Source organism: Xenopus laevis, chromosome 4S (genome assembly GCF_017654675.1).
Source record: "Xenopus laevis strain J_2021 chromosome 4S, Xenopus_laevis_v10.1, whole genome shotgun sequence".
Taxonomy (NCBI): domain Eukaryota; kingdom Metazoa; phylum Chordata; class Amphibia; order Anura; family Pipidae; genus Xenopus; species Xenopus laevis.
In genome coordinates, this window is record NC_054378.1 from 125,350,119 (window position 1) to 125,376,471 (window position 26,353).

The following is a 26,353-nucleotide window of genomic DNA, read 5'->3' on the forward strand; positions in this document are numbered from 1 at the left end:
GGTAGATGATTAATAGATATATATAGATGATCAATTGATGACTACTTTCAATAACATTTACAAATATAACACACACAATGAATTCATATTGAATGACATTTTTTTTTGAGTTCCCCTTTAATGTTTAAGACAGGGTTCCCTTTTAGTTAAAAAAACAGGATCAAAATGTTCTTTTCATCAAAACATTTAAATTTTTATTAAAACCAGTCTTGCTTTCATTGGGCAAAGCATGTTCATTTTAATTTTTACATTATTTGGCTGCAGTTCTCCTTTAATTAGAATTAGTGCAGTATGATGGTGATTAGGAAGGAGAGTCACACTTCCATTGGCCCAATTTTAACCCCAAACCATCCTCTCTATGTGACCGGACCCTATGTGCCATCGAACCCAATAGTGATGTCACTATTACCAAGAGTGATGTCACTGTGGTCACCATGTAACATAGAAGCAACATTGCCTTAGCTGGGCTAACTTCACTCCAGGAGGTGGATTGATCCAAATTACAGAACTATGGCTTTTTTTTACTCATTTTACTAAAAATATAGGCTTGTACCATGACTCTCAGCACAAACCCTGCAGGTCAGGAAATCAGGACTTTTCTGCCCAAAACCCGTCCACTCATTTTTTATTCAATGGCTGCTCAGCCTGGTGCAGGAGGAGCGTGGAGGGGGGTCTGATTACTAAATGGTGAGGTCCCTGTGTGTCACTCGTTCCTTGTGTGGCTGAGATACAATGTGTAGTTATGGGTGATTGGCAATGCAGAAGGAAACGGCTTATTTCTCAGGCCTTGTAAAAAGTGCATTTAACGTTAAATCCAGAGAGACTGTATTTCCAGCCACATAGAAGTTTGTATTATTCAGACCTCAGAAAACCAATAAACCAGCTGCTATTCCATCCCAGTGGAAGGAATATATCTGAGGTCTATTCATTAAATGCACATCAAATGAAGGGTTTTTCGCAACACAATTGAAGCTTTACTGGTATCTTTAAAAGAACATGGTCATGCTGCAACATCCCTAATTTGCTATTTGTAGCGCACTTAGCCATTTATTCTTAGGATATTCACATGGCAAAAAATAGATGGAAAAAAGAATGCTCTGTTATACAGATAGCTAGAATCTCAGCTGCCATAAAGCAGGACAGGACTGCTGCTTACAATGGGGATCAGATAGGATCTGTGCAGCCACTGGGACAGAATGTTCTGTTATACAGATAGCTAGAATCTCAGCTGCCATAAAGCAGGACAGGACTGCTGCTTACAATGGGGATCAGATAGGATCTGTGCAGCCACTGGGACAGAATGTTCTGTTATACAGATAGCTAGAATCTCAGCTGCCATAAAGCAGGACAGGACTGCTGCTTCCAATAAGGATCAGATAGGATCTGTGCAGCCACTGGGACAGAATGTTCTGTTATACAGATAGCTAGAATCTCAGCTGCCATAAAGCAGGGCAGGACTGCTGCTTACAATGGGGATCAGATAGGATCTGTGCAGCCACTGGGACAGAATGTTCTGTTATACAGATAGCTAGAATCTCAGCTGCCATAAAGCAGGGCAGAACTGTTGCTTACAATGGGGATCAGATAGGATCTGTGCAGCCACTGGGACAGAATGTTCTGTTATACAGATAGCTAGAATCTCAGCTGCCATAAAGCAGGACAGGACTGAAATAGACAAGTTAGTGTTTATATGTTGCTGGAAAAGCTCCTGCTTGAAATTATGGTCTCTCTTTAACTGCATCTCATTTTGTTCAGTTAAGGGCTGTGTTGAAAAAATGGTGAAAAACAGTTTGTGTCCTTCCCCCTCAATCAACTTGCTATAAAGGATTTTCTGCAGTAATTGAACAAGCGGTGGGTGTAAATAAAAATAAAAAAAAGACAAGAAAATTGTGTTTTTGAGCAGTTACCTTTTTAACAGATATTGAACAGAAATAACTTGAAACATTGTTATTTAATGGAGTGACTCACAAGATTGTCACATTCCCGGCCTCAATCTAAATTCAAGAATTAAATTACATTAATCTGTACATTATATAACATGCAGGGGTATGTGCTGTAATCCTTATACTCTATTCCCACTCACTGAGGGGTTTTTCTGTGACCATATAAAGACACAAGGCTGCAGGCTGAGTTATACAGGGAACTCTGAGTATCACTCATGTATTATAAGGGATAATGTACCCCCTACTGTAAATGATAAGGATATTAGAAGTTACTGAGGGGTTCTGTGACCATATAAAGGCACAAGGCTGCAGGCTGAGTTATACAGGGAACTCTGAGTATCACTCATGTATTAGAAGGGATAATGTACCCCCTACTGTAAATGATAAGGATATTAGAAGTCACTGAGGGGTTGTTCTGTGACCATATAAAGACACAAGGCTGCAGGCTGAGTTATACAGGGAACTCTGAGTATCACTCATGTATTATAAGGGATAATGTAGCCCCTACTGTAAATGATAAGGATATTAGAAGTCACTGAGGGGTTGTTCTGTGACCATATAAAGGCACAAGGCTGCAGGCTGAGTTATACAGGGAACTCTGAGTATCACTCATGTATTATAAGGGATAATGTACCCCCTACTGTAAATGATAAGGATATTAGAAGTCACTGAGGGGTTGTTCTGTGACCATATAAAGGCACAAGGCTGCAGGGGATTGTAGAACACATGTGACACCAGTAAGCTATGCTATTATATTACACACATTAACACTATGCAGGAACATTTAGGATTCTAGTGTGTGATGATTGCTGTAATTAAATGATATGACACACACATATGTATAACAAGCCTGGAGGTTTCTGTATATAAGAATGAATGAGGGTGATACATTGGGGAACATCAGAATCAGCTCTCGCATCTCCGCCAGTAATTGCAGCCGCCACGTCTTCTATTAAAACTTTGCAGAGAAAGACTCGCCCGGGAAGCTAAAAGTCTTTGCACCAACGTGTGGAACAATCAGAGACGGAGGAGAAAGAGAGAATTCTGTGAAAAATGCTTAAATTGGGTCAAGGTCAGTAATGGGAACCCAGAGGAACCTGGAGAAAATTGGATCAGGGTTTCTTTTCTTTACGTTATTAATGTCCCAGGGCCTGACATTCTATCAGAACCACAGCTTGTTACATTTAAACTAATGACTAATGATACTCTGGACTCAGTACTGATGGGACACAAGCCTAAGCCTGTAAGAGGAACATGAACACAATACAGGGAACAGTTTTGGGGAAGGCGGCGGTGTTCAATAGGTGAAAATCTACCCAACCCCTCCACCCACACATTTTTATTTTGATATCATACCTCTTAATATTTGGAAAATAGAAAGAGGGAGAAAATTTTGCCATTGCACAGTGCGGTGAATTTTTTGACCATGCCCATTTTTTGGCCACACCCCCTAATTAGCATGTCCATTTTACAAAATGTGGCAGATTAAGAAAGTTTAAACACATTTCGGTGGTTTTGATGTGTTATTACAGTTTTGCTAATGAAAATGAATTACCCTTTAAGATGCAAGTCACAGTTTCCCCAAGAGAACTGCTTATCTTAAATTGTTACAATTGTTTCTTTGCTTATCTTAAATTGTTACAAAAGTATCTATTCTGGGTTCTCTGCCAAAAGTCAATTAAGATTTAGAAACTTTGTATCTTTTTCTGGCTGTTCAGTGCAGGAGACCAAAGAGACAGTTCTGCTTCCTGTTTGTCAAATAGCAGCAGTGCTGTAATGCTTTATGGCTTTTAAAGGCACACTCAGGTAGAGAGTGAGTGTCACACACAAGTGCCATGGGATGAATTTAAGGATTTGAAGTCATTGGAGCTGAGTAGTGATAGCGAATCTGTCCAGTTTTTTTTTTCACACGCAATAATTTTTTTCTCACTCAAAATGCATTTAAGTCAAAAGGTGTTTTTCTTGCAGAGATGTTTTTTGTCTCAGCATTCTTTGTCCAAATGCATTAAAGTCAATCAGAATTTTTTTTTTATGGCAAATTTTTTTTGTTGTCTTGGCAAGAATTCTGTCTTGGCGACTTTTTCACGTTTTCACGGCTGATTTTTGCTGCAGTTTCGGGGAAAAAAAATCACAGATGACAACGTGTGGAATTTCGCTACGAAAATACAACTCCAAGTCAAACAGCAGGTGGTAAGTACAAGGCTCTGTTGGGGCGTTTTTTTTTTTTTTTTTGGGATAATAATGGTTAAAGGGGAAGCTAGCATTTACATGAACGTCAACAAGGCCACGTTTCCAAGCAACGCTCAACTCAAAGCAATTGCATGAGGGCTTTCAGGATATAGCAGCCCATGGGGAGCAATAGCTGATAATGTTTCACCCCCTGCACCCCAAAAAAAATTAATTCAAATGCAGACTGTGCAGCAAGCAGCAGCAGCACTACATAAAGGGTGCACCCCCCTAGAATAACTAGAGGAATGACTGTAGTCAGGAGACCATGGCGTGTGTATTTAGTCAGCTTGAGCGTCACACTATGGTAATATCCCTTTAAATAAATCATGCAGCCGAGACTCTCCTCCTCTGCAGCAGCAGCAGAGCCCTTCCACCGCATCAAATATTCATGGCGACTAATGAAGTAGCAGCAGCAGCGACATTAGTGAAAATAAGAGCAAACATACGCCGGATACTCGTCTTACTGAGCGCCCTAAACAAACACAAATACAGCTGCGTGTCAGAAATCAAATGAGGGGGTTACTTGCCCTTAAAAAGTGTAAATGTGAGTAGTAAGGCGAGGGAAGGTTGGAGGTTAGTGCATTTTTAAGGTTAATTCGTAGGAAAGGACTGTGACCGTGGGACAGGGTGTATAGTAGGGATGCACAGAATTCACTATTTTGGATTCGGCCGAACCCTTCAATCCTTTGCGAAAGATTCGGCCGAATACCGAACCCGAATTCTAATTTGCATATGCAAATTAGGGGTGGGAAGGGGGAAACATTTTTTAATTCCTTGTTTTGCATATGCAAATTAGGATTCGGTTCGGCCAGGCAGAAGGATTCGTCCGAATACGAATCCTGCTGAAAAAGGCCGGATCCCCAACCAAATCCTGGATTCGGTGCATCCCTAGTGTATCGTAAGGCAAGAGGGGGTCAGGGTAAAAAAGACCCCTAAAGACAGAAGGCGGTAAGGTCTGACTGTTGTTGTTTATTTAATTGGGGTAGAGAGAAAAAAAAAGACAAGTGTCCATCAATTTGAAGGCTTGGGAGTCACGCAGAGCAGGAGAGGGAATCAATAGCCGAGGTCTGGCCTGATTAGACAGTCAGTGGCAGCAGGAATGTTAATTACAGCAGGGATTCAGCAAACTGTCAGCATATGGAAGCAGCTTCTGATTGGTGCCCTCGTTACCCCAGCCCTGGACGGTTTTAGACTTCAATGGCCGCTACATCTAATATATATATATTTACAATACATTTGTCTGATAGAAATACAGCAGTGCCCACATATTATATTTTTTAGGGGAGCGGGAAGTGGCACTAAATCCGGGTTAATGTAAAATCATATATATAAATGCATTTTATATTGGTGAAACCAAAAAAAGAGAAACGGCTTAAAAATGAGGGAAAACTTAAAGGGGTTGGTTCCCCTTTAAATTAACAGTTAGGGGCAAATTCACTAAGCAGCGAAAATGCGCTAGCGACGCCTTTGCCGCACTTCGCCAGGCGTAGTTTCGCCAGGGTGCCACTAATTCACTAAAATCCGAAGTTGCGATCAGGGAGGCGAACGGTAGCGAATTTGCGCAAGCGTTAATTCATCAAGCAAAGCGAAGTTACGCTAGCGATGCCTAATTTGCATACGGCGCCAAGTTAAAGTACAAGGACGTATATGTAGCAGCAAATACATTACACTACACAAGCCTGGGAAACCTTCATAAAATAAAATAAAGTTGTTATATTGCCCTACACATGAGCCCAGTGTATAGTTTAGGTGCCATATGTTAGGAAATGTAGGGGGGAATGAGGTTACCCCAAAAAAAATTTACAATCTTTTTCAGCCAATCACCCTTAAAAAAGGAAAAAACGCCAGCGTTTTTTTGGGACTTCGAAAAAATTTCAACTATTTTTGAAGCAATCCCTATCTACTCTATCGCACTTCGACTAGTCTGAGGTGGCGAAGGCAAGTCTGGCGTAAAAGGTAGCGTTCAGTAAAATGCGCAAGTTAGTGAATTAGCGTAGTTATGTCCCATTCGCCATAGCGCAACTTCGCCTGGCGTAAGGGTGCGAAGTAGCTTTAGAGTAGGTATACTTCACTAGCAAATTTACGCCAGCGCCCGTTAGTGAATTGGCGAAGTTACGAAATGATGTCACGCTGGTGAATTTGCGCTACTGTTAGCCACTTCGCCATTTAGTGAATCTGCCCCTTAGTATGATGTACAAAGGGATATTCTGAGACAATTTGCAATTAGTTTTAATTTTTTATTATTTGTGGTTATTTAAATGTATTATTGTGTGATTATTTAGCTTTTTATTTAGCTTTTTATTCAGCAGCTCCACAGATTGCAAGCGCAGCAATCTGGTTGCTAGGGTCCAAATTCCCCTAGCAACCATGCATTGCTCTGAATAAGAGACTGGATTATGAATAGGAGAGGCCTGAATAGCAAGAGGAGTAATAAAAAGTAGGTTTTGTTTTTAGATGAGGTCAGTGACCCCCTATCTGAAAGGTGGAAAAAGTCAGAAAAAAAAGGGAAATAATTCAAAAACAATAATAAAAAAAAGGAGAAAAGATGAAGGCCAATTGAAAAGTTGCTTAGAAGTAGCCATGCTATTGTATACTAAAAGTTAACTCAAAAGTGCTTTAAAACTGAGGTGTCACTGAATTAGGAAGTAAGTGGACTGATTCAGCCAAAGTTTTCATAGTTTAGTAAAAACCTTTCTTATCAATACGATTGGTCTGGAAGGGCCAATCAGAAGTTTTTATGGCCAGATTTATAATCCCCTTCCAATCATATACTTAGTCACACACACCATATACAGGCACAAGGCAGAATGTTTTCATACAGGTCATGGAACTCCGATGGGAGTCATGTGACAGAAGTTACATCACAAATGCACTGATAGGAACTGATGACATCACTAATCAAAGTTTATATAGTGAATAAAGTACCCCTTATTGTAAAATATAAGGATATTATAAGTCACCGAGGAGTTCTATGACCCCATACAGGCACAAGGCTGAATTGCTTTCATACAGGTCATAGAACTCCAAGATGAGTTACATCACGACGAGTGCACCGATTTTAACCGATGACATCACTAACATTTTTTCCACCAAAGTTGCGGCGTAATTCAAACGCAGAGTGTTCGCATGAATATTCGCAATTTAAGATTTTTACCATATTTAAAAAGCTCTTATAGACATTGCAGTGTGAAAAATAAAGTTCGCAATTCTGTTTCCACCCTCTGTGCGAACCAATCTGCCCTGCTTGAAGTTTATAAATGAGCCTCAATGTAGAGTCCTGGGCAGGTCCATTTTTTGGAACCCGTACCCGACCCGTACACGCAACATGCAATCCGCAATCCAGACCTGCAACCCGAATTCTTACCCGCTTGGACCTGCTACCTTATCCGCGACCCGCTGACCATCAAGAATCAGGAAGTGCTGTCATTGTAAGCCGGAAGTGACATCATCGGAAGTAGGCGTGATCAGAAAAATGGAGTAAAAATCGCTATTGAAAAAACCCGTGGCCCAACCTGCGACCAGCAAACCCGTAGAACCGCCGACCCGCCTCTATACCCGCACCCGGAACTTCTACCTGCAACCCGCAGGGTAACCGACCCGCTGCAGGACTCTACCTCAATGTCTGTAACCGACCAACTGCAACCATAACTCTTTTTGATTTTTTTTTTTTTGATGACAACGTGATCAATGACATCACAGACATTTTCTGACGTCATACACAGCGTCCCCTTTGACTGTACCTGGAATGGGAATGATGGGAATGCTTTCATTGGGAATAACCCGCGGCGAGCTGCTGTCTTCCACGTAGAAATGCGCGGTTTGGAAACACTTCCTGCGAAAGAAATTAAACCAGATTAATATCATATCAATATATTTGTGCTTCTGTCTAGGCCGCTCTAGGGGCGACCTGCACACCTAAATATATATTTCTATACACCCTCCCAGAATCCTCATTCCGTGCCCCCGCTGTGCATGCTGGGAGTTGCAACTCCAAAACACATGATTCCAACTTTCAGTAGTTCGCAGTTCTTTGTAAAACAGAAGCGGCAACGAGGAAGTAAATGTGAAGCACTTTGCAGAGCCGCACGCCCCCGGCTGACAGCATTAGCCCACAGCTGTTAGGAAGCAAAACAAAAAGACAGGTCCACCCAGCATTAGACATGGTTGATTAAGGCCTTTAGCAACTGTACAGAGACCCCCGAGCGGCATAAACACACGGAGATGAGGCCCATAGCTGTACCTGTACTTAAAGCAAAGCTGTACCTGTACTTAAAGCAAAGCTGTACCTGTACTTAAAGCAAAGCAGGGAGCACAGACTGGTCATCATAGAGAAGCCACTGAGCAGCACAACATTGAGAGCTCGGAGGAGCAGACTTAACATGCTGATACTGAATGAGGTTGGGCTTGGGAACGTCACAGCTCACTGCTGAGAAACCAGGGGACGGAGTGGAATATGTAATGAGCCTGGCTCTGAGCAATCCATTGTCACATAAGAGGGGGGTCTTCCCTTGTCTCGCTGTCACTCTTTAACAACACCCCTCCCAAAGCAAAAACATTCTCCTGGGCTCCCTTTTCTACAAACTGCCCGGGGGAATCACATCATCTGTCATTATAAATACATTTCTTATGATGGGAAGAGCCGACCCCGACACCTATCCTTTATTATAACAAATTATCTTTATTGTGTGGAATTGTATAAAATGATATGCAAAATACAATTAACTAGTCAATCATCCACCGACAGCCTAAAGCAAATAGTCTGTAGGCATAAGCGCGAGTATAAAGTTAAAGGGGTAAACTTACTAAGCGGCGAAAATTCGCCGGCAACGGCTTCACAGTGATCGCAACACTTCGCCAGGCGAAAATTCGCTCAGACAACGCTAATTTACTATAATGCGAAGTTGCGTCCGGGGCGACGAACGTTGGCGAATTTTCGCTAGCGTTACGCCAGCGTTCAATTATGCCTAGCGCAACCTCGTTAGAAGCTAATTTGCATACGGCGGGAAATTATAGAGTTGAATGGACGTATATGTTGCAGCACATACATTATATTACACAAGTCCAGGGAACCTTAATAAAGAAAATAAAGTTATTATATTGCCCTACACATGAGCCCACTGTATAGTTTATGTTCCATATGTTAGGAAATGTAGGGGGGAAGGCGGTTACCCACTTTTGCCTCTGAAAAAATAGTTTTTACGACTTTTTCCACTAAAAAATATGATGTAAGTAACAGAAGATTGAGGAAGATCTACGTACTCCAATGCACTTGGCCTGGTGCATCTGGCAAAGAGGCAACGTTCAGTAAAATCCGCATCTTAGTGAATTTGTGGAGTAACGTCCATTCGCCAGAACGAAAATTCGTCTGGCGATAGAGGGCAATTGACCGATAGCATCTGTCTCTTTCGCTAGCGAAGTTGCGCCCGTTAGCAAAGTGCCTGAAAGCGGTAACGCTGGCGAATCGTCACCAGCGTAAGTCACTTCACCCTTTAGTTTATCTGCCCCTAATTGTATATGAGGTTCATCTATATGTGTGTGACTGTGTGTGTGTCCATCTGTCAGGGTGAGAGATGCTTCTGTCTTTTCTGTTCAGGGAAGATAAAGAGAGAGATAACCTCGTGTTCCAGAGTATTTACTGAACGTCTTTCACTGGCTATTCACCAACCCCCAAGTCTCTATATAAGGCAAGAACATACGTTCCAAACCTCAGTTCTTCCCAAATTACTTACAAGTCAGTGTGAGTGAGTAAGACAGGTGTACATACATTATACTGTGGTCAGTATCACTTTTAAACGGTGTCAGCTAATTTCTACAACAATAATCACCCCCTTCATTGGGAGCGAACTGCAGGCACCTGGGGGCATTTCTCTTTATAAAGAACAACATTAAAGGACAACTTAAGTTTTCAAGTGGTAACAGAAATGCACAATATGGGGCTGGTGTAGGCGGCTAAATATACAGCAGCTCTATTGAGTGGAAAAATCACTAAAGTAAGGAGGCCTATTGGCAATATGTATATTATAACATTTAAAGATAGTTTATTAGGACATGTATAGCATAGGCTGCGAGTAAGTGCCCGGTTGGCAAGAAACGCGTTAGGCTATACATGTCCTAATAAACTAACGCATTTTGTGTCAACTGGGTATTTACTCACAGACTAAAAGTAAGTGCCCAGTTGGCACAGAACATGTTAGGCTATACATGTCCTAATAAACGAAGACGTTTTGCACTCAAACTGGCATTTACATGCAGCCTATGAGTAAGTGCCCAGTTGGCATGAAATGCTTTAGGCTATCGTCCTAATTAATGTGTTTCGTGCCAACCGGGCATTTACTTACAGCCTATGAGTAAGTGCCCAGTTGGCACAAAACATGTTAGGCTGTACATGTCCTAATAAACAAACGCGTTTCGCACCCAAACTGGCATTTACTTGCAGCTTACGAGTAAGTGCCCAGTTGGCACGAAATGTGTTAGGCTATACGTGCCCTAATAAACTATCTTTAGATTGTATAATTACCCTTGCTACTATACTTATTATCAATAGGCCTCTTTACTTTGATTTTTCCAGTTATTGGCAACCCTTGTACTGGGGTTTATGCAGGGAGAAGATATAATATTATTTTCCTTACTTTAGCATTTACTTTAAATCAGTTATGGCAGATTTACACAGCACTTATTCTAGTTATACTGAGGGCACACTATAGTAACGAAAGTACAGGGACACAGACTGTGCAACATCTCTTTCCCAGATTAAGGGGATTAATGTCAAGATACCGTTTTTTTTTTTGCTGCTAAAACAACCCTGACTCTTCTGGGAAGGATCCTACTAGAGGATGGAACATTGTTGTGGAGGTTGGGCACTGATGTTGGGGATCAGGCCTGACCCACAGTTGGGTTTTAATTAAAGGGTTCAGTTGGGTTGAGGACAGAGGTCTATGCAGGCCAGTCCGACCCCCGTATGTACCTAAAAATGCATGAATCCAGTATGTACAGCACTAAACGCATTAGGCTATACATGTCCTAATAAACGAACGCGTTTCACTGTACCTGCAAATGCATGAATCCAGTAGTTTAGCACGAAACGCATTAGGCTATGCATGTGCTAATAAACAAATGCGTTTCATTGATTGTACCTGCAAATGCATGAATCCAGTAGGTACAGCACGAAACGCATTAGGCTATACATGTGCTAATAAACTAACGCATTTCATTGATTGTACTTGCAAATGCATGAATCCAGTATGTACAGCACGAAAAGCATTAGGCTATACATGTGCTAATAAACTAATGTGTTTCACTGTATGTCCCTGCAAATGCATGAATCCAGTAGGTACAGCTCAAAACGCATTAGGCTATACATGTGCTAATAAACTAACACGTTTCACTGTATGTACCTGCAAAAGCATGAAACCAGTAGGCACAGCTTGAAACGCATTAGGCTATACATATTCTAATAAACTAACACGTTTCATTGATGGTACCTGCAAATGCATGAATCCAGTAGGTACAGCATGAAACGCATTAGGCTATACATGTGCTAATAAACTAACGCGTTTCACTGTATGTACCTGTAAATGCGTGAATCCAGTATGTAGAGCAAAGAGAAGTGGTGTAAGACACAAAGCAAATCTACATCTAAATGAAAGGGGTGGTCGGGGGTCAATGTTAACGCTTTCAGACGGCGCAGGGGATCATCCGTTTCCAGTAAACAGCAACGACGATCACTCATAATGTAGGCGTCAGTCTAGCAAATGTTTCCATTAATAACTGAAGGGAATTGTCAGGGGAATTGAGAAAAAAGAAAGTCTTCTAGTGGGAAGAAACTTGTATCAGTCTGAGGATGTTGCGTTTCCTTCTGCACAGGGCACCGTCTCTGTACCTGATACACAACTAGGGATTTGTATGCAAGGCTGAAGCTGAATGGCGCAACACTACAATTATACATTATACATAGAGGCTATAAAATAAACGACTGAGGTTTATGTGGGTTTCCAAGTAAACCAAGCATGACAGTTCGATACAAAAAAAAAAAAAAAAAAAGCCAAGATTAAGATTTTCATTAAACTTTCCGGCCGCTGCCAAGACGGAGGCTGTAGAGAAAGTGCTGGCAGCCGGAGAGTTAATTGCTGGGAGTTGGCAGGGGCTCAGGGGGATAAGGAGAATTTAGTCATTAGGTAGTCTCTTTTTCTTTTGGCTCAAATAATTCATTAAAGGACAAGTAAACCTTTAAAATAAGTGAATTTAAAATTATAAGGGTTCTATTCTATTTACTTTTGCAATTTACATTCATTATTTATTTTCTTTTTATTCCAAGATATTAAGGGATACATGTACTGTTAATATGAATGAATTATGTTACAACAGTGCCACCTGCTGGTCATTTTCCCACCAGTCTGACCACCAAGTAGTCAAGGAAGTTGTCAGGAGAAAGAAAGAGGCTGCTCTGATGTTCTTCTGCTTAGGAAAACAATTAGAAACCTTTCTCACATCTTTCCTAAGCAGAAGAACATCAGCCTCTTTCTCTCTCCTGACAACTTCCTTGACTACTTGCTGGTCAGACTGGTGGGAAACTGACCAGCAGGTGGCGCTGTTGTAACAAAATTCATTCATATTACCAGTACAGGTATCCCTTAACATCTTGGAATTAAAAATAAATAAATAATGAATGTAAAATTTCTTAGAATAGCCCCCTCATCAATTTTACATTCACTTATTTGAAAGGATTGCTTGTGTTTTAATCAATAATCCTAGAAAATCTTGGGGAAACAAAAGAAGCAATGGCTCTGGGCATAACTGATAGGGCCACAGACATTCCCCTATGAAGAAGAGCCCCCTATGTAACCTACAGATGTGGCCCCTTTGCTTTAACAGAGCAAATGCCCTTCCCCCCCCCTCTCCGCAAGTAAATTAAAATTCCACCCAAAGTTAAATAAAAAATCAATAAAATGATGTGCAGAGGGAAATGAAAAACACAGACACCATTTCTCTTCTCAGGGAATCATTTTCTAAAAAACGACCAGATGAAATAAATATTTCTTTTCAGGCCGGCGATTGAGCCGAGGGAAAGGCAGAAAGAGGGGAGGATTTGGGCTATTGCGTGCCACAGTGAAGCCATCTGTTAGGCACCCCCGGGGGACACCGGGCCCTCGTTTCCAGCTGCACAAAGAACACCGGCAGCAACAAAATCCTGTTTGGTGGAACACAATGAGAAGATCCCGTCTGTATGGGAATATATTGTTATAACTGTCACAGATACTCGTCTAGCAAAGCAACAAAGACTTATTCAACCCAAAATATCATTATAACCTTAATAGATGTCATGAAATGATTCAAGGAAATTATACAGGGAATCTTGAGTATCACTCATGTATTATAAGGGATAATGTACCCCCTACTGTAAATGATAAGGATATTAGAAGTCACTGAGGGGTTGTTCTGTGACCATATAAAGGCACAAGGCTGCAGGCTGAGTTATACAGGGAACTCTGAGTATCACTCATGTATTATAAGGGATAATGTACCCCCTACTGTAAATGATAAGGATATTAGAAGTCACTGAGGGGTTGTTCTGTGACCATATAAAGACACGAGGCTACAGGCTGAGTTATACAGGGAATTCTGAGTATCACTCATGTATTATAAGGGATAATGTACCCCCTACTGTAAATGATAAGGATATTAGAAGTCACTGAGGGGTTGTTCTGTGACCATATAAAGACACAAGGCTGCAGGCTGAGTTATACAGGGAACTCTGAGTATCACTCATGTATTATAAGGGATAATGTACCCCCTACTGTAAATAATAAGGATATTAGAAGTCACTGAGGGGTTGTTCTGTGACCATATAAAGGCACAATGCTGCAGGCTGAGTTATACAGGGAACTCTGAGTATCACTCATGTATTATAAGGGATAATGTACCCCCTACTGTAAATGATAAGGATATTAGAAGTTACTGAGGGGTTGTTCTGTGACCATATAAAGGCACAAGGCTGCAGGCTGAGTTATACAGGGAACTCTGAGTATCACTCATGTATTATAAGGGATAATGTACCCCCTACTGTAAATAATAAGGATATTAGAAGTCACTGAGGGGTTGTTCTGTGACCATATAAAGGCACAATGCTGCAGGCTGAGTTATACAGGGAACTCTGAGTATCACTCATGTATTATAAGGGATAATGTACCCCCTACTGTAAATGATAAGGATATTAGAAGTCACTGAGGGGTTGTTCTGTGACCATATAAAGACACGAGGCTACAGGCTGAGTTATACAGGGAATTCTGAGTATCACTCATGTATTATAAGGGATAATGTACCCCCTACTGTAAATGATAAGGATATTAGAAGTCACTGAGGGGTTGTTCTGTGACCATATAAAGACACGAGGCTACAGGCTGAGTTATACAGGGAACTCTGAGTATCACTCATGTATTATAAGGGATAATGTACCCCCTACTGTAAATGATAAGGATATTAGAAGTCACTGAGGAGTTGTTCTGTGGCCATATAAAGGCACAAGGCTGCAGACTGAGTTATACATTGAACTCTAAGTATCACTCATGTATTATACTTTGTCCAAAGTCCGTGCAGTAGGGAAGAAAGAGCCCAAACTCAACTGAATAATCACAGGCTGCTAAAAGTTGCAGCAGTAGGAACAAGCAGTGCACAGGAGAGCACTAAACCCCTTCAATGATCGCTCAATAATGGATGAACAGCAGAGCCCGTTTACAGTAATGTTTGTGACAATAAATCTTATGCAGACGTTTAATGTGATGTAAAAATGCTTCCAGGGCCGGCAAGATAAAGCCTTAAAATGCATAATGCAACAAAACAGCAGACTGATATTAAAATCACAGACAATTTATGGCTCACCGTCTTTGTCATTATTATCTGACCTTTATAAAAAAAATCCCTTAATTGACTGCATTTTGTTCCTGCGCCGTATAATAACGCGCATTTGATGTACAAGAGTGAATTCCAAACACTAAATAACTGGTAGGGTAGAACTTGCTGCCCCAGGTGATAAATAAGAGCCGGGAACTTTATAAACTTGGATTTGGATCAAATACTTTCAACTAATTCAACTTTCTGGGAGGTTCAGTCTGGTTTTCCCAATCTGGCAGCAACGACTGATTTTATTCCCTCACCTTTTAGAGCTAACGGGTCACGGCCCCAGATTTTAAGGACTTTTTTATTTTAGTACATCAGTTGGATGAAGGTACCATGAGACCTGGGACCCACACAAGTCACACAAGCAGCGCAGCTGATAACATAAAGATAACGGACGCCTAATCGCAGTTTCATTAAATATATATACGCACAGATAAGGACTCCAGTATTTATACACTGGGCATCATGGGACCAAAGCAGAGAGGACGGTGATTGTAAAACACTTGTGCAAATGCTTTTTGGCATCTCAAGAGCCACTCAAAGAATTCTGGTGGTTCCAAATATTCCTTCCCCTGTCAGGCAGGAGCCAGCTGTGCTTATTGGATTCTATGGGTACAGCCAAATATCAATCCCATATTCAGATTTAACCTGGAGTTAAAAAACCTGGAGTGGTTGTTCCTGCTGAATTGTGCTTAGTACAGGGGAATACCTATGCTGCCATAGTTTTATGGGATCTCTCTGTACAGACTATGAGCAAACTTAGGGACTGTTCCTGCTGAATTGTGCAATAGTACAGGGAATACCTATGCTGCCATAGTTTTATGGGATCTCTCTGTACAGACTATGAGCAAACGTAGGGGCTGTTCCTGCTGAATTGTGCTTAGTACAGGGAATACCTATGCTGCCATGTTTTATGGGATCTCTCTATACAGACTATGAGCAAACTTAGGGGCTGTTCCTGCTGAATTGTGCTTAGTACAGGGGAATACCTATGCTGCCATAGTTTTATGGGATCTCTCTGTACAGACTATGAGCAAACTTAGGGACTGTTCCTGCTGAATTGTGCTTAGTACAGGGAATACCTATACTGCCATAGTTTTATGGGATCTCTCTGTACAGACTATGAGCAAACTTAGGGGGCTATTATTTATTATTTGTGTTTTTTGAGTTATTTAGCTTTTTATTCAGCAGCTCTCCAGTTTGTAATTTCAGCCATCGGGTTGCTAGGATCCCATTTACCATAGCAACCATGCATTGATTTGAATAAGAGACTGGAATATGAATAGGAGAGGCCTGAATAGAAAGATGAGTAATAAAAAGTCACAATACTGTTATAGCCTTATAGAGTATTTGTTTTTTAGACAGGGGTCAGTGACCCCTATTTGAAAATCGGAGAGAATCAGAAGAAAAAGGCAATAGACAAATTTGTAAAATGTTGTAAGAACAGTAAATTCACAAAGGCAGATGTTACCGTCTCGGAATGTTTCGTAAGTCTGACAATTTTCTAAAATGACATATATCTTTTCGTCGGACAGACGACATTTTACCGAGTATTTTTAAAATTTGACCGACCTTTTCATTTTGGAGAGCCTAATATGTCGGAAAAATTTTTGGCAAAACAAACGAGTTTACGAGCAATTCATAAAAACGTTGGGAAAAGTGGCGCCGAATAAACCACTCCCACTTTTAACGCCACTATTTCAAAAGTGTCGTAAACGTCGGAAAAATAGCGGGTAGATGCTCTGTGAATTTGTCGGCTGTTACTACGACACTTTCTACGACATTTAGGGGCAAATTTACTTATGGTCGAATATCGAGGGTTAATTAACCCTAATTAACCCTCGATATTCGACTGTCAAGTTAAACCCCTCGACTTCGAATATCGAAGTCGAAGGATTTACCACAGTTCGTTCGATCGAACGATTAAATCCTTCGAATCGTTCGATTCAAAGGATTGTAATCCATCGATCGAACGATTTTTCTTCGACCAGAAAATTGTTCCAAAGCCTATGGGGACCTTCCCCATAGGCTAACATTGACTTCGGTAGGTTTTAGGTGGCGACCTAGAGGGTCAAAGTTTTTTTTAAAGAGACAGTACTTCCACTATCGAATGGTCGAATAGTCGAACGATTTTTAGTTCGAATCGTTCGATTCGAAGTAGAAGTCGTAGTCGATGGCCGAAGTAGCCAAAAAAATCATTCAAAGTTTTTTTTATTCTAATCCTTCACTCGAACTAAGTAAATGGGCCCCCAAAAGACATTTTTTCATTCGCAGCAACGGCTTCGCTCACATCGCCACACTTCAGCACGCGAAAATTTGCCAGGACAATGCTAATTCACTAAAATGCAAATTTGCGTCCAGGCCGCCGAACGATGGCGAAGTTGCGCTAGCGTTGTCTAATTTGCATACGAGAAGTTAAAGTTGAATGGACGTATATGTTGCAGCAAATACATTACACTACACAAGTCCAGGGAACCTTAATAAAATAAAATAAAATAAAGTTGTTATATTGCCCTAACATGAGCCCACTGTATGGTTTATGTGCCATATGTTAGGAAATGTAGGGGGGAACCCGGTTACCCTTTACGATCTTTTGCAGCCTATCACCCTGAAAAACTGAAAAGTCACCAGCGTTTTTTTGGGACTTTGAGGAAGTCCTATTTACTCTATTGCACTTCGCCTGGTCTGAGGTGGCGAAGGCAAGTCTGGCGCAAGAGGTAACGTTCAGTAAAATCCGCATCTTAGTGAATTTGCGTAGTGACGTCCATTCGCCAGAACGAAAATTCGCCTGGCGTTAGAGTGCAAAGTACCATTACAATCTATCTCCTTCGCTAGCGAATTACGCCTGTGCCCGTTAGTAAATCGGCCGAAATGACGTCACATTGGCGAATATGCTCTAACGATAGTCACTTTGCCCTTTAGTGAATTTCCCCCTGAGCGCTCTAATAAACAGTCTAGAGAAACGTCTCTCATTAAGCACATGTCACTCTCCTGCCGTCACAAGATACTCAAGACTATAAATCCAGGAGCCGTAGAACAACCCAATCGCTGTTCTTTATGGCGGGTCAGCGCGTCTGCTCGGAGGATTAAATTGTTATTTTATGACGGCCATTGTGTACATGTGAAGAAGAGAAATTGCAATTGGTGCTATTTTAGTTTATGGTGCAGACACATTAAACTCAAGGGCCCCGCTCCCTTTCTGATTGGAATTAGATAAGACTTGCTATAAAAATTAAGTATATTGGCAGCGGCCTCCTAAGATTTAACAGCAACGAGGAGAGGGAAAGTGGCTGCCGTATGTCGGACTGTATAAAGTATTTATCTTGTGAATCCTGGGGAGGTCAGACGGGTGTGATAGGGGTCACTAGAGGGGGGCAGTTAAGTTTAATTGTACCTATAATACAATGTATCCCAATACACTCATCCAATGGCATGCCTTCCAACATTTTAGAAATAGAGAGACTAAAAGATTCGCTGCACGGAGCATTGGCGGCAATTTTTGCGACCACGCCAATTTTTATGACCACACCCCCTAACTACCATGTAATTAGGGGGTGTGAAAGTTTGAACACATTTCTGTGGTTTTTGTGTTATTAAAGTTTTGCTAATGAAGGTGAATTGCCCTTTAAGCTGTGAGTCACAGTTTCCTTCTCTGTATATTTGTATTTATACATATGGGAGGAGGAGGTGCCATATTGATTCCCTTAGACAGTACAGTATGAGGGTATAGCTTATTGTGTGCCCAGAACATTCCTTCCCTGTATATTTGTATTTATACATATGGGAGGAGGGAGGTGCCATATTGATTCCCTTAGACAGTACAGTATGAGGGTATAGCTTATTGTGTGCCCAGAACATTCCTTCTCTGTATATTTGTATTTATACATATGGGAGGAGGAGGTGCCATATTGATTCCCTTAGACAGTACAGTATGAGGGTATAGCTTATTGTGTGCCCAGAACATTCCTTCCCTGTATATTTGTATTTATACATATGGGAGGAGGGAGGTGCCATATTGATTCCCTTAGACAGTACAGTATGAGGGTATAGCTTATTGTGTGCCCAGAACATTCCTTCTCTGTATATTTGTATTTATACATATGGGAGGAGGAGGTGCCATATTGATTCCCTTAGACCAGGGGTCCCCAACCTTTTTAACCCGTGAGCCACATTCAAATGTAAAAAGAGTTGGGGAGCAACACAAGCATTAAAAAAGTCCCTTGGAGTGCCAAATAAGGGCAATTATTGGCTATTTGTTAGCCCCTGTGTGGACTGGCAGCCTACAAGAGGCTCTGCTTGGCATTTTACTTCGTTTTTATGCCATTAAAACTTGCTTTCAAGCTTGGAATTGAAAAAAAGGCATCTGCTTTGAGGACCCTGAGAGCAACATCCAAGGGGTTGGAGAGCAACATGTTGCTCACGAGCTACTGGTTGGGGATCACTGCCTTAGACAGTACAGTATGAGGGTATAGCTTATTGTGTGCCCAGAACATTCCTTCTCTGTATATTTGTATTTATACATATGGGAGGAGGTGCCATATTGATTCCCTTAGACAGTACAGTATGAGGGTATAGCTTATTGTGTGCCCAGAACATTCCTTCTCTGTATATTTGTATTTATACATATGGGAGGAGGAGGTGCCATATTGATTCCCTTAGACAGTACAGTATGAGGGTATAGCTTATTGTGTGCCCAGAACATTCCTTCTCTGTATATTTGTATTTATACATATGGGAGGAGGTGCCATATTGATTCCCTTAGACAGTACAGTATGAGGGTATAGCTTATTGTGTGCCCAGAACATTCCTTCTCTGTATATTTGTATTTATACATATGGGAGGAGGAGGTGCCATATTGATTCCCTTAGACAGTACAGTATGAGGGTATAGCTTATTGTGTGCCCAGAACATTCCTTCTCTGTATATTTGTATTTATACATATGGGAGGAGGAGGTGCCATATTGATTCCCTTAGACAGTACAGTATGAGGGTATAGCTTATTGTGTGCCCAGAACATTCCTTCCCTGTATATTTGTATTTATACATATGGGAGGAGGGAATTTTTTATTGAGAAAATATACATATTTACATTAAAATTCAGACTTCATACGGAACAAGTCACAAGAATATTACATGCATTACAGTGACACTTTAAGAAATATCATAACAAAAAGAATTGGCCCAAGAAAAATCCAAATGAACCCATAGATTCACATTCTCTTTCATGCGGTTCACCTCCTTAAGTTTAATAAACAAAATTTCACTGAGAATTTTCCTGACAGTTGTATCTATGGTGTCACTCTCATTCCCCAGAGACTTCCTACAGCGCATCAGCCATAAATGATATCGCACAGCAGAAAACACAATAAACAGAGTCTCACTATTGTACGAGTGTCTCTTACTCACTATCCCATAGGCTCTTTCACTATAATTATTGGCACATCTCCTATAGATTCCCAGGACTCCCAGCACCTGCCTATATAACTCTCCAGAAATGGGGCAATCAACCAGAAAGTGCTCTGAGGTTTCCTCTACTGCGCACCCCCAGGGGCACTCCCTGCTGTCAATATTCAGGTGCTTCATGTTACCCCTAACAAAGAGTTTACCCTGCAAGGAGAGCCAAGCATTATCAAACAATTTGGGGGGCAGTCTGGGGCAGTTTAAGTACTTGATGCACTCCTCCATTAAACTGCTGGTACAGTCCCTCAGAGCTAAAGGGACAACAAAAAAGGTCTCCAAGATTTTCTCATACAACTGTTTCCTAGACAAAGAAGAGATTTCTGGCGCCCTGATCTCCCATCTCCTCATCTGCTTTAATGCTTGGGAGATGTGTGGTGGGAAATAGGCACATCTGACCCGGACCTCTTTAGCCCTGCCGCCCTGTACCCAGTCTTTGATTAGAGGCAATGCCCAGCTCCTGATGCAGCACTCCCACAGACAGTCTGTGCTTTGGGCCAGATTCCCAAAGTTAAACTTGAAGAATATGGCACCAAAGAAAGCCACCGGACTTATCATCCCTAACCCTCCCTTTCTCCGCTGTAGGAATGTGACGCCCCTTTTGACCGGATTTAGTCTGCTCCCCCAAAGCATTTGGAAGAACAGACTATGGATCCGAGCGTAGAGAGATTCTGGCACGGGAAACACATAAGAGACAAACAAAAACAAAGGGAGCAGAAAAGTCTTGATCAGATTCACCCTTTCCCTATAGGTCAGCCGCCAAGATTTCCATTGCTGAACTTTTGCCATTCCAGTATCTATCTTCTCTTCCCAGTTTTGCCTAGCATTGTCACCCCTCCCAAATTTGATGCCCAATATCTTGACCTGCATAGGGGCTGTGGGGAACCCACTCATCCTAAAACTGGGCTCACCTTCTAAACTCCAAAGAGCTTCCGACTTTTCATAGTTGACCAGAGAACCTGAGGCCTCTGAGTAACTTCTGATGCACCGAGACACTTCTCTCACCTCCTCAGGCTTTGAGACTACTATCGTCACATCATCCGCATAGGCGACTAATTCAAGGGACTGACTGCAAGGCAAGCCGACCCCCTCCAAACCACACCCCTGCAGCGCCTTTAGAAAAGGATCCAAGGCAAAAACATACAGAAGGGGGCTTAAAGGGCAGCCCTGCCTTACCCCTGCCCTCACCTCAAAATCATCGCCACACCAGCCATTAATTAGTGGGAAGCTCTTTGCCCCGTCATACAACACTTTTACCCAACTAATAAACTTACCCGGGATACTGTACTTTGACAAAACAGCCCATAGGTACTTGTGGTTCACCTGATCAAAGGCTTTTGCCTGATCCAGACATAAAAGAAATTTCCCCAGTTTTTGAGCTTTGCATGTCTCTAGTGCCTCTCTCACTGTGAGGACTGCCCCAAGAATGCTCCGCCCTTGCACCGTGCAAAACTGACACATGGACAATAAAGTGTCTGAAAATAATAATAACCGAACAAAAAGGATCCGTGCGAGAATCTTTCTATCTGTATTCAGAAGGGCAATTGGCCTCCAGTTCTCAATACGTGTTGTATCTTTCCCCTTTGATAGCAGGATTAAAGAGGAGTACTGCATAGATTTAGTCAGGCCATTCTGTAGACAGTCATTAAACACCTTTGTTAATACTGGGACCAGATTTTCTTTAAAGGTCTTATAAAACTCCCCAGTTAGCCCATCAGGACCTGGAGCTTTCTTACATCCCAGGTTAACAACTGCCTGTTGCACCTCCTCCTCAGTAATGTCTGCTACCAAAGGGGAAAAGTCCAAATTACTTACATCAGGAGATGGGGTTGCCTCTAAGAAAGCCTTCATTCTATCCTCGTCCAAATCTCTCCCCCCAAACAAATCAGTGTAGTATGACCTCACCACCCCCAGGATTCCCTCCCTTGACTTCTGTAACTCACCCTGGGGGTCTATGAGGCCTGTCACCAGTTTCTTTTTCAACGTTTTCCTGCAATTCTGGAAAGGATCTGGGGAGTTTTTTGCCCCAAAATCTCTCTCCAGAACCATAGATTTTTGGCGACTATACTGACACTGCTTCATCTGGGACTTGAGTCGAGCAATTTCTTCCCCTACCACCCCAGCCGAAATACAAGACTCCAGCCTCTTCCTCAAAGACTGGTACTTCCATTGCTTGGAACCCTCCCTTTTTACAGACAGGGATCTAAAGAACGACCGGAAACATTTTTTTGCCACTTCCCACCACTCTGCCACTGAGTCATAGAACTCTATCTTGGAGAGCAGATCTGAGAAGAGCCTCTGAAAGGAAACCTTAGTGGATTCTTCTGTCAATATACCAATCCCCAGTCTCCAGAGGCCTCTCCCCATATTAGGAGAATCGGAGGTGCCATACGTAAAAGACAAGGCCAAGTGGTCTGAAAAGTCAACTACTGTCTCTTTCACATTTGAGAAATTCTCTTTCTTTTTGACAAAAGCCATGTCCAATCTACTGCTTCTATTACTACAATAATAGGTGTGTCTAGCCTTGCGCCCCCCAAATGAGGCAACATCTACCAAACCAGCCTGGGATATTATGTCACTGAGACACGCCCCCTCATATTTGTTGTATCTGCCGGTTCTGTCCCCCTGACCCAGTGCCAAATTAAAGTCACCAGCAAGGATTACATGCATTGATGTGCAGAGATATTGCTTGATGTCAAAAAGAAGATCTTTTCTCTCTGCAGCCATTTGTGGCCCATATACATTGATTAGCCGGAAGGAAACCCCATCTATTATGGCATCAAGCATCAAACATCTTCCGACCTTAATCTCTACAAGGCGCTTGACCACTATCTTAACTCTACCACCAAAAAGGAAGCCTACCCCTCCTGCTGGTTCCTCAGCAATGGACCAGAAAGATGGGCCCTTTTGCCAGTCCCTTTTTGCACTGTATATTTCAGATTTATTAACGAGCCTGGTCTCCTGTATAAATATCACATCTGCTTCACACTTTTCTAAAGTCTTAAAAGCATCTGATCTTGTCCTAAAATTTTTTATACTGCAGACATTGGCAGTACAAAATTTAATGTTTAGACCTGCCATTTCTAGTTTAGGTTTTTGGGACTTTAAGTGGCATTTCTTCCCCTTCCTCACTGAATCTTTTAACCTGTACACCCCCTATGTCCTGAAAAGCTCCATCCCCCTCAAGAAATTTGAGATTATCCTCCTCCCCTGAGGCTCCTTGCCCACTGCCCTTAGGTGATCTGCTTTTCCTCTTCTTGCCCATGTCCTCCACTATCTCCCCACTCTCAGGCTCACTCTGCACCCTGATAGGACTGGGGGATTTACTAGGAGTCACAATTCTTTCCTCTTCTTTTCCTGCTCCTTTCCTTGATATTACTTCCCCATTTGCCTCCTCTGCCTCCTTCTCAATCCTCCTGAACTCATCCTCCTCTTCCTCTGCCAACTCACCCCAGCTTTTGCCCTCGGGCAGAATAAACCTGTTTGATATTTTCAGGTTGCTGCTGGAAACTATTTTGCCTGTTTTTTTCTTTGCCTTTCCAACCACTTTCCATTCCTCACCTCTGTTTTTTGCCTCTGCTGCCTCAGCTCTTTCTGCCTTGCCCCTGTTTTCTGCCTCTGCTGCCTCAGCTCTTTCTGCCTGTTCTACAAGAGCTGCGTCCTCCTCCTGCCTCCCTTCCTCCCTCTCATTCCTCACTGGTTCCCTTTCTGCTTCTGGGGGTTCCTGTACCTTCTCCTGCTCACTGACCACTTCCATCTGACTCTCCTCTGGCTCAAACAGTTCCCTTTCCACCGTGGGACAAGCCTTTTTGATGTTGTGCCAAGCTTCTGGGCAGTCTCGGTGTGAGTGACCCAAGGCCGAGCACAAGTTGCAGCGAATCTTATTACACTCTTTGCTCACGTGGCCCTGGGCCCCACACATTACACAAACTTTATTGTCACAATTGCTCGCTAGATGCCGTCTAGACCCACATTTGAAGCATTGGCGAGGCTGCCCAGGGTAGAAGCAGGTGCCTCTCTCTCTGCCTATAAAGAAAGAATTAGGGAGATGTTTGGTGATGTTGTTCTCCATCCCCAGCCTGACCTGGACCCGCCATCCAGCCACCCAAAAACCCTCCTCATTATACACCTTCTTAAGGGGGGACAGAACTGTGCACTGTCTCTTCAGCCAAATGAGCACATCTTCTGGGGGGATAGATTCGTGCTTGAAGATGATAGTGACTGTTTTTACCTCCGGCCTAGAGACTGGGATTGCCGTAAACTCTTCCCAGTCCAACAGCCCTTTCTTCTGCTCATAAAGTGCCCAGAACTTCTCCAGCCCCACTGATGTCATGAAACTCACTTCATATTCAGTGTCGGACACAGATATAAAAGCATTGACATCAGCTATAGTAAAACCCATGGACTGCTTTATCAGGTTGAGACACACAAACCTACTCCCAGGGGCTTTTGCTCTTTCTCCCTCCCACTTAATCCGGACCACGTTCTTGCGCTTGAACACTGGCCCATCATGAACAATTCTCTCCTGCTCCTCCCTAACAAAAAACCTGCGTTTCTCCCAGAAACTCTGGCTGGACTGATTGGCATTGTCACCCTGTTCTGCATTTTTCTCACCCACCCCGGGCACCACGTGCTCACCCACCACCCCACATTCAGCCTGTGAGGGTCCCCCACCTTCCCCATTCACAGCAGCATCTGCACCACTTGCATGCGCCACACTTGCCCCTCCACCACAATTACCCCCCAGTCGCTGCCCACTCACACTTGTATTGGCACAAACAGTTGGTGCAGCATTAACCATTGTTTGTATCTCTATAAAAGGCTGCTGGTGACCAGAATTCAAGTCCAAAATAATTTGGCTGAGAGTCCCACTTGCAATGCTCTTGACTCCTTCCATTTGCTTAAAGCGAGCCTTATTGCTGTAGAATTCCTCCCAGGGCTTTATTATTATCATAGTCCCCTGTATCTGCTGCTCCAGTTGCTCCAGCTCTTTATTCAGAGTCACCAGTCTCCTGATACCCTGGGCCCTCAGCTCCCCTTGTGCAAGTGAAATGTTCTTTATCTCTCGCATAATGTCAGTGTTTAGTTCAACATTCCTGGCCTGCAGACTCTCCATGACTTTAATTGCCTTTATGATTTGATCAGAAATCAGAACAGTGTCCCCAGACCCCTCATTAGCAGGGGCTGCAATACTCTGTGTGTGTTTATCACTCTGGGCCCCCTGACAAGTGAAAGTGTCCCCAGTAAGTTGTGGGTTACCTGGATGATCTGCTGCTGCCAGTGCTTGTTCTGCTACTCTCCTGGCCAGGACTGCACAGTCTCTCTCCACTGCTGCCCTTCCCCCAGCACTTTCCTGGGCTCTGCTGCTCCTGGGCCTCCATTGCTGGGCTGCTTGCTCTGCCTCACGGCCTTGCTTGTTGTGCACAGGGAGGTGAGATGTGCTGTTAGGGGCTCCCTCTGCTGGCCGACTGCCCCACTCACAGCTGGATTGCTTTGCTGTACAATCTCCTGCCCCCATGCTGTCCATACAAACACTGGCCTCCATGTTGGAATCAGAAGGCTTCTGGGCCTCACTACAGCCCTCCCCAGGGTCATCTCCGGCCTCCATGGCACTGACAGCTTCCATCTGCCCCACTGGATCAAGGGAGGCAGCAGTAGAATCCTGAGCATTAGCAGCACTCGCTGCAGACTCCATTCCAGGTACTGGGACCTCTCCATTTGCTTTACTGGGACTTTCCTGTTTCCCTGCAGCAGACAGAGCCCTCAGCTCCTCACTCACATTCTGCCTCTCACTGGGCTTCTTTCCCTCCAGAGTTTTAGCCAGAACTCCA

The 26,353-nt window shown here is 42.7% G+C and overlaps 1 protein-coding gene across 2 annotated transcripts in view; it reads right to left on the reverse strand.

The window, feature by feature from the left end:
• Nucleotides 1–26,353, reverse strand: part of ptprg.S (protein tyrosine phosphatase, receptor type G S homeolog) — a 350,843-nt gene that overhangs the window by 38,133 nt on the left and 286,357 nt on the right. For both annotated transcript variants that reach the window (XM_041561822.1, XM_041561823.1), the window contains one exon: nucleotides 7,913–8,004. In XM_041561822.1, the coding sequence (XP_041417756.1) occupies nucleotides 7,913–8,004 (92 nt within the window). The remainder of the gene's footprint in view (nucleotides 1–7,912; nucleotides 8,005–26,353) is intronic.